Raw genomic sequence first — 10000 nt, 5'->3', positions numbered from 1 at the left:
CATGGTAGTGGTTCAATGCCTTGTCCAAGGGCACTTCAACGGTGGTAATTTTAACGTGTCGGACCGCTGATTCGAACTGGCGACCTTCCGATATCTAGCCCGCTCCGCAATCCACTCGGCCACCGCTGCCAGCTAACAACATTAAAAGCCAATGTATTGTAAATGCGGCATGTCCGCGGTAAATTACTTATACAAGTGAGTCGCGTTATATTTACCTAAATTACCAGCCAAAGTACATTCCAAATAAACAATTATTAGCCACGTTATGTTGTTATCAGTTTAATTAATAAAAAACATCCCATTTCTTTGTCCCAACTTGCAAGTACATGAACCACGTGACCGGGCTGGTTTCTGTCCCCTCAATGTCGCAACCCAAATATTTTATAAGATGGCTCTCCGCATCATAAGTGCATAATACTTGTTTATGTGGAGTGAACATGACAATGACGAGTAAATAAATATTAACACGACTCCCGTCGATAAGTTATTTAGCCTGGACATTTCCGCATTTAGCTGAAAACGGGCTTAGTAGCCTACTATTATATTTGATTGATTGTGCCAAAGAATCGCGTCGGGTCAAACCGGCCATGCAAACGAAAAAGTTATATAAATATATATAAAGTTATATATTGTCATTTTTATATAGAGGGGGAAACATTATAGGCTACGCGTGTTATCGATGTAATTCATATATATTTGATTGATTGTGCCAAATAATCGCCTAGTTAGCTGTGTTGTGTGTAGTTGTGTGTTCTTTTTTTTCCCTCCACCCCTCTTTTCTTTAAATCATAACTCGCAAATTTTTTGCTCATTTAAAAAAACTCAAAATACTATGTAAACTACGACATTTGGGCTTTCATTTGGTATATAGATCGGTTGTGTAGGCCCTATCTACGAAACGGTATCAAGTCAAAAGGAAATGTCGGGAAATCGGTTTATTGTGTAAAAGATTGGATACGTCTTTTCAAATACGGCCGTTAGTACTGTTAATTCAACATCCGGTGAGGGGAGGATACGGATCGTGTATGTATTGTGAATGGAAATCAGCGCATACAGTGAGTGGGCTTTAGACCGGATGTAAGCCTTGCACACTAGCAACAGCAGCAGCAGTTGAGAGAGGGAGGAGGAGGGGAAAAAAATTGCCTTGCGTGCAGGGCAGTCACACTTGCAGATCAGTTCCACGTCGCTTGCAGAATGAACTGTTCTTTTGACTGACAAAACATTTAGAGGTTCGGGAGGTCTATCTGGTTGGAATTATTAACACTTTTTATTTTGTATCGCGCATCGGCAAGCATTCTCGCTTCATGGAAAGTAAATGTCTGTCGAGTCTAACCGAGCATTCAATAATAATAATAATAATAATAATAACAACAATGATAATAATCATTGTATTCATATTCCTATTATCTTATCAAAATAATAAACAAATTCCAAGTTAATTAACCAGCCAAATGTATATATGATTTAATTCGTTGGACATGGAATGCAGGCTTGAACAATGCCGTCTCCAGCTGTCGGAGGTGACAGACGAGTGGGGGAGAAAGGGGGACGGCGGTCGATTGTGCCGATATAGTCAGACTGAGTAAGAGATATATGCCTAAAATCATATTTACAAAACGTTTCAAATGGGGAAAAAAAACAGAGATGATTTCAATCGAATATTTAGACAAAGTCATGCAAGGGGAACTTTCTCTGGACTCCATGGGCTAAGAAAATAAACGTTGAAATCTCAAATTCGGTCAGAACGGCTGCTCAGACTTCCTAGTGTTAAGCAAATGTTTGGTGGTTTTTTCTTTTCTTTTTTTCCCATTGGAAAAGCATTGTGGTGGCCCAAAAAAAAAAAAAAAAACATGGACCAAACATTTGCTTGATTGGTGTTTGGTACGTGTGAATGAGGCCTGAGTGATTTCCAACGCTTCCAAACTCCAACACTGAATGCTGTTCAATGTTTTGCCACTCAGTCTAGATTAGGGGGGGGGGGGGGGAAGGACATGTGCATACTCTCTCTCTATGGCAGATCTACAAGCTCCTAGCGTGATCTGTAAGCTTGTAGATCTGCCATCTTTGAATAGCAGGCCAAAGTATAAAACACAAAGTTAAGTCGACTAATTTAGCTGGGGACCCCCGCGAGGACCGCTGGGGACCCCCACAAAGGACCGCCTTGGGACCACGCTTTGAGAACCACTGGTGTACAGTATCACAAGGACTCAAAAGGCATGCTGGCATGCAGCCAATCACAAACAGCCGCGACTCGTCCGACTGCCAGTAAAGCTTTACGATTCAATTGATTGTTATTATTTTACCCAACGATAGCTGAGGCCATTGGGGGCGGGGATTCGTTTCCTGGATGCTCTCTGGTGGTTCTGTTGGAAAATCATTCGTAAATCTGTGGTTGTTTGTTTGTGTGTGTGTGCGTGTGTGTGTGTGTGTGTGTGTGTGTGTGTGTGCATGTGTGTGTGTGTGTGTGTGTGTGTGTGTGTGTGTGTGTGTGTGTCTGTGTGTGTGTGTGTGCGTGTGTGTGTGTGTGTGTGTGTGCGCTGTTCCAGTACCACCTCAGCCTCCTGATCCAAGCCTCACATGTCACATGGTATGTGGCGCCAGAATCGGGCTTCATAGCCATCTACAGCGGTCTGCCAAACCCACAAGCACAAGGAAGCTACGTCATCTTCGACAACGATGGACTACCAAGGAGGAGGAAGGAGGTGTGTGTGTGTGTGTGTGTGTGTGTGTGTGTGTGTGTGTGTGTGTGTGTGTGTGTGTGTGTGTGTGTGTCTTTCTGCGCGCGCATGTGCGCGTTTAGTTTAAGGGTTAGTGTGTAGATAGGAAGTGATAATCACCAAAAGACGTCCTGGAGGATCCTGGGAAACCGAGTGTTTTGAACTGTGGCGAGAGACGAGTTCTGTTGTGGAGCGCTGTGGATGCACACATATTACACACATTACGGTAACATATACTGTGCCAGACACATTATGGTAACAGAGCTGTGGCTGCACGCCCATTACACACATTACAGTAAAATACTGTATACTACTACACACTATGGTAACATATAGCTGGGGATGCTCACATATTACACACATCACGGTCACATATAGTGTATTATAGGCCTACACATTATGGTAACAGAGCTGTGAATGCACACATATTACACACATTATGGTAAACTATACTGTATATATATTAATAAACTATACACATTATGGTGAAATACTGTACGTACACTATAAATATTAAGGTCATAATTTATATAATAACACAAACCAGGTCGTGGAGGGAACAAAGCACGAGGTCCGACAGGGTTCTGTAAAACATCAAAATTTGAACTTTGTCTGTTAATTAATGTGTTCAATGTAAACTTGACCATTCATTTTCCCTCTACACCAAATGTCTTTGTCAAGAGGGGAGTAGTGACTTTTTTTTCCTAACCCATTTTTTCACCCAGTGTCAATATTATCTAATGTAATCCTGGCCGCTACACTATGCATGAGGAGTCCAAGCTGCTTCTTTTCACCTGACAGGAGGGAGAGTTTCACCGGCCGGGCGTAGCGCGTGGAAGGAACACGTTATTCCGACCAGTTCCTTTCCCCTCCATCAGGCAGGTAGTTTAGAGACCAGGATTACTGCATGTTTTTTGTGAGGGTATCTACCCTAGGGGACACGGGGAGAACATGTGAGGGTACCTACCCTAGGGGACACAGGGAGAACATGTGAGGGTACCTACCCTAGGGGACACGGTGAGAACATGTGAGTGTACTTACCCTAGGGGACACGGGAGAACATGTGAGGGTACCTACCCTAGAGGACAAGGGGAGAACATATGAGGGTACCTACCCTAGGGGACACGGGGAGAACATGTGAGGGTACCTACCCTAGGGGAGACGGGGAGAACATGTGAGGGTACCTACCCTAGGGGAGACGGGGAGAACATGTGAGGGTACCTACCCTAGGGGACACAAGGAGAACATGTGAGGGTACCTACCATAGGGGACACGGGGAGAACATGTGAGGGTACCTACCCTAGGGGACACGGGGAGAACATGTGAGGGTACCTACCCTAGGGGACACGGGGAGAACATGTGAGGGTACCTACCCTAGGGGAGACGGGGAGAACATGTGAGGGTACCTACCTTATGGGACACGGGGAGAACATATGAGGGTACCTACCCTAGGGGACACGGGGAGAACATGTGAGGGTACCTACCCTAGGGGGACACGGGGTGAACACGTGAGGGTACCTACCCTAGGGGACACGGGGAGAACATGCAAACTCCACACAGAAAGACCCTTTCGCCAACCCCGCCTCGGGTATGGACACTGATGACGCGGAGGAGAGGACACGCCCCCAGCACCCACAGCGTCCCCAGCGGGAATCGAACACAGGACCTTCTAGCTGTGAGGCGACAGCATCACCGACTGACTGATTCAATAACTGCATGTTGAACACTTGCAATGTGCGACGTTGTGCGTGCTTGCGTGTGTGCGTGCTTGGCTGCTTGCGTGTGTGCGTACATACCAGGGGCTTGGCCAGAGGATTGCGGACCTTGTAAGGCTTAGGAAGGCCCTTTTCTGCAGACAGACAGACAGACAGACAGACAGACAGACAGACTCAGTGATTTTGGTATTGGTTAGTGATTGGTTGTCATGTACAGGTGTGATAGGTTGACAAAAAAAGGTTCAGCAAATATTAATGGGATGTACCTGTATATATATATATATATATATATATATATGTCGAATATCATCTATACTAGGTTCATCATACCTAACTACTTATCAGTAGGATTGGTATTTAAGATAGTCAAAATGTGAGTAGGATAGATTTGATTGGTTGGTTACCTGCCATGTTGGTGTTATGTATGGTTGGTTACCTGCCATGTTGGTGTTATGTATGGTTGGTTACCTGCCATGTTGGTGTTATGTATGGTTGGTTACCTGCCATGTTGGTGTTATGTATGGTTGGTTACCTGCCATGTTGGTGTTATGGAGGACAGCGTTGCTCCACCTCCCAGCCGTGCGGTCGTCTGACCTCCCCGCCGTGCGGTCGTCTGACCTCCCCGCCGTGCGGTCGTCTGACCTCCCAGCCGTGCGGTCGTCTGACCTCCCGGCCGCCGTGCGGTCGTCTGACCTCCCCGCCGTGCGGTCGTCTGACCTCCCCGCCGTGCGGTCGTCTGACCTCCCGGCGGTCGTGCGGTCGTCGCGGTTGGCGCGGACGGTGAACTCGTACGGCGTGTTGGGTTTCAGGTTGTCAATGACCGTGTCACTGGTGGGACACGTCTGGTAGTTCCACTTCCTGTTCCGCTCTCTGTAGCGGATGGTGTAGAACCTGATGGATGACCATTACGTACGGAATTTGTTAATTCGCCCGCCGTCCATCTGTCCGTCTGTTCATTCATTCATTCATTAGGGCTGGAACTCGATTGAAAAATTATCAAATTAATTATTATATTACCTGAAAGTTTTCTTAAATTATAACATATTTTGGAGTGAATTAATAAATATGTAATTTTAAATGTAAATTCCCCATCCACTGAGCCAAGCAGTTCTCCCATTGCGTGCACTGGGGTTTGCTGTTGGTTGGTGCACCAGTATGATCGGTACACCTGAAACATGCTGTTGGTTGGTGCACCAGTATGGTCGGTACACCTGAAACATGCTGTTGGTTGGTGCAACAGTATGGTCGGTACACCTGAAACATGCTGTTGGTTGGTGCACCAGTATGGTCGGTACACCTGAAACATGCTGTTGGTTGGTGCACCAGTATGATCGGTACACCTGAAACATGCTGTTGGTTGGTGCACCAGTATGGTCGGTACACCTGAAACATGCTGTTGGTTGGTGCACCAGTATGGTTGGTACACCAATATGATCGGTACACCTGAAAAAACTAAGTGCGATTAAAATTCTTAGATATTCTTAATCGTTTCCTTAATTAATTCATCAAAATGAATCAGTTCAAGTCCCAGCCCTAATTCATCCATCCATCCATCCATCCATCCATCATGTTTTTAAGGGGCCCCTGCAATGTCTGGCTTTCATATGGCAGCCAAGTCTATGGACTTTTAATGTTTAAAAAAAAAACAGTTTGTTCCACAGTTTGGGAGCCAGGGATGGAGAACTCACCCGTCCTCCAGACAGTCGTCCAGCATGTCTCCCTCAGGGGGAGTCTTCAGGGATTTCCCCCAGGATAGAAGCACTGCGGTCGGGCTGACTGAGCCCTGCATGACCAGGTGCAGAGGTTCATCCAGATCCACCTTACCTGCACGCACATGCACATGCACGCACACACTCACACACACACACACACACACACACACACACACACACACACACACACACACACAACGGAGGCAACACACACATTTACTCAGCATAGCATGTATCTTCTCTAGTCAGTGGTGTGCACAGATACACTAGGGGGTGCTAGAGCACACCCTGCCCTTTTCAGCAATGTGCCCTTTTGAAATAAAATAAAATATATATTTATATATTTTACAGTGTACACAGTACACTTTGTGGACCCTGGTGACATTGATCAATTCTTGATAAAAAAAAGCTTCTAATATATTATTTAGGCCCCAGAATCTATAAATCTCACACTATTAAGGCAACCGGCCGGTTCCACGCGCTACACAAGGGGCCCATTATTTTCACTTTGCATTTCCTCACCCGTGCACTGCTTCTCCTCGTGGCTGCTGGGAACGGGCTGAACAGCGACCAGGTACTTTGGTTCAGCATCTGAAAAACGTTGAGAATGATGTAAACAGTTGGTTCTCACGCACGCATGTGCACGCACGCACACACACACAGTGTGGAATGTTGATCTATTGTTTTGGAAAGTCAAAGTGTTGAAAAGGTTTCCTGAATCTGATGGTTGGTATGTGTAATCAGAGCTGTTGGATTCCTTGTGAGTGGTGAAGCCATCGCACGCACACGTACACACACGCATACACACACACATACAGACACACACACACACACACACACACACACACACACACACACACACACACACACACACACACACACACACACACACACACACACACACACACACACACACACACACACACACACACACACACACACACACACGACTATACTGTAGAGTAGGCTATAGTCCCCCCACACACACACAAACACAGACATTTTAACCACTTGAGCCAAACATGCTTCTCATTCTGATCTACAGCTCACACAGATAATAAATAGCTGATCTACAAGCTCACACAGATAATAAGTAGCTGATCTACAAGCTCACACGGATAATAAATAACTGATCTACAAGCTCACACAGATAATAAATAGCTGATCTACAAGCTCACACAGATACAAATAGCTGATCTACAAGCTCACACAGATAATACATAGCTGATCTACAAGCTCACAACCAGATAAAATAAATGGCTGATTTACAAGCTCACAACAAGATAAAATAAATGTCTGATCTACAAGCTCACAACAAGATAAAATAAATGTCTGATCTACAAGCTCACAACAAGATAAAATAAATGTCTGATCTACAAGCTCACAACAAGATAAAATAAATGTCTGATCTACAAGCTCACAACAAGATAAAATAAATGTCTGATCTACAAGCTCACAACAAGATAAAATAAATGTCTGATCTACAAGCTCACAACAAGATAAAATTAATGTCTGATCTACAAGCTCACAACAAGATAAAATAAATGGCTGATCTAGAAGCTCTGGTTTTCTAGCTTTGCTTTACAGTGGCTCCAAACATCTAGCTGTTTACCTTCACAGAGTTTGTATTTGATTGTATTCTTCTGCAGTGTAAACTTTGTCTTCGCTGACGCACGCGTGTGTGTGTGTGTGTGTGTGTGTGTGCGTGTGTGTGCGTGTGGTGTGTGTGCGTAGCGCGCTGACAACAGGAATTAGATACTTGTGGGAAAGTGGATTAACGTTGATCCATGTTCTCTTTAGGATTGCACGAGCGTGCGCACACGCACACACACACACACACACACACACACACACACACACACACACACACACACACACACACACACACACACACACACACACACACACACACACACTGAATGAGTACTCTATTTGAGTACAAGAGGTACTTTTTTATTTTGTTGCTTTAGTATTCAGCACTTTATACTTCAATATCCAAGTATTTGAAAAAGTATTTAGTTTCTTTTTAGATTTAAAGTGTTTTGCACACTGGACGAAAAAAAAATGTACCCGACTTTATTTTAGCAGTTTGCTGCACTGTGCTGCCAGATATTTATTTATCTTAGCAGTTTGCTGCACTGTGCTGCCAGATATTTATTTATCTTAGCAGTTTGCTGCACAGTGCTGCCAGATATTTATTTATTTTAGCCGTTTGCTGCACAGTGCTGCCAGATATTTATTTATTTTAGCAGTTTGCTGCACTCTGCTGCCAGATATTTATTTATTTTAGCCGTTTGCTGCACTGTGCTGCCAGATATTTATTTATCTTAGCCGTTTGCTGCACTGTGCTGCCAGATATTTATTTATCTTAGCAGTTTGCTGCACTGTGCTGCCAGATATTTATTTATTTTAGCCGTTTGCTGCACTGTGCTGCCAGATATTTATTTATTTTAGCAGTTTGCTGCACTGTGCTGCCAGATATTTATTTATTTTAGCAGTTTGCTGCACTGTGCTGCCAGATATTTATTTATTTTAGCAGTTTGCTGCACTGTGCTGCCAGATATTTATTTATTTTAGCAGTTTGCTGCACTGTGCTGCCAGATATTTATTTATCTTAGCAGTTTGCTGCACTCTGCTGCCAGATATTTATTTATTTTAGCCGTTTGCTGCACAGTGCTGCCATATATTTATTTATCTTAGCAGTTTGCTGCACTGTGCTGCCAGATATTTATTTATCTTAGCAGTTTGCTGCACTGTGCTGCCAGATATTTATTTATCTTAGCAGTTTGCTGCACTGTGCTGACAGATATTTATTTATCTTAGTAGTTTGCTGCACTCTGCTGCCAGATATTTATTTATTTTAGCAGTTTGCTGCACTGTGCTGCCAGATATTTATTTATTTTAGCAGTTTGCTGCACTGTGCTGACAGATATTTATTTATTTTAGCAGTTTGCTGCACTGTGCTGACAGATATTTATTTATCTTAGCAGTTTGCTGCACTCTGCTGCCTGATATTTCATCTATATAAAGTTTAGTGAGGTGTTGGTGACAGGCTGACAGCTAAAGATAGCTAGCTACTGTACTACTTACTGTACTATACTTTCGGATCTGCATGCAGCGAAAAAAAGGACCAGTGTGCAACCACCTTTAGATTTCTATACATGATTTTGTTTACAAGACCCTGTTTTCATGATTTTGGTGATGCGCCATGATGTGAGCTTAATGTAGATCGACTTAAAAAGTTAAAAAGTATTTTCTATTCTAAACCACTGGACTGGCCCATAGCACTTACCCTAAACCCCCTTAGATAGCATTTCTGTAGACTTAGATAGCATTTGATACAGACTTATAGCATGTTATGTAGACAGCACTATAATTGCATTGTATTTAGTCATAGCACGTCATAGTACATAATGTACAGCATAGTATAGTATATATGTATAGTTTATTCATTATATAGATATTCCACTGTTACATTCTTTTTTTTTTTTAAAGATATTTTTTTGCGGCTTACGCCTTTTATTGTTTTTTTTTTTTAAGGGACAGACAGTAGGCTGACAGGAAACGGGAGAGAGATGGGGGATGACATGCGGTAAAGGCCGTGTCGGGTTCGGGAGTCGAACCCGCGGCACACCGCGACTGGATCACCAGTCCGGTGCCCAGACCGTTACGCTACGGCCTGGGCCCACTGTTACATTCTTAGCTTATGCATGTTTCATGATAAATGCTTTTTATGTGATGTATTCCCATGCTTTTTTGTTCTTGCTTAATGTAAGTCGCTCTGGATTAAGAGCGTCTGCTAAATGCCTAAATTGTAAATTGAGTGTGAAATGACAGGGCAGCGACGCACTGTGTG

General features: G+C 43.8%; 1 protein-coding gene across 1 annotated transcript in view; it reads right to left on the bottom strand.

The window, feature by feature from the left end:
* LOC310854414 (target of Nesh-SH3-like) overlaps nucleotides 1–10000 on the bottom strand; it is a 58854-nt gene that overhangs the window by 22270 nt on the left and 26584 nt on the right. The window contains exons 3-9 of the mRNA XM_083759050.1: nucleotides 6667–6735; nucleotides 6121–6256; nucleotides 4965–5323; nucleotides 4514–4566; nucleotides 3262–3301; nucleotides 2838–2912; nucleotides 2304–2363 (exon numbers count right to left, since the gene is read on the bottom strand). Coding sequence (XP_083615176.1) covers nucleotides 2304–2363; nucleotides 2838–2912; nucleotides 3262–3301; nucleotides 4514–4566; nucleotides 4965–5323; nucleotides 6121–6256; nucleotides 6667–6735 — 792 coding nt within the window. The remainder of the gene's footprint in view (nucleotides 1–2303; nucleotides 2364–2837; nucleotides 2913–3261; nucleotides 3302–4513; nucleotides 4567–4964; nucleotides 5324–6120; nucleotides 6257–6666; nucleotides 6736–10000) is intronic.

This window comes from Protomyctophum parallelum (assembly GCF_964188405.1).
Source record: "Protomyctophum parallelum genome assembly, chromosome: 23".
Classification (NCBI taxonomy): domain Eukaryota; kingdom Metazoa; phylum Chordata; class Actinopteri; order Myctophiformes; family Myctophidae; genus Protomyctophum; species Protomyctophum parallelum.
The sequence above is the reverse complement of the archived record's forward strand: the minus strand, read 5'-3'. Positions and strand labels throughout refer to the sequence as shown.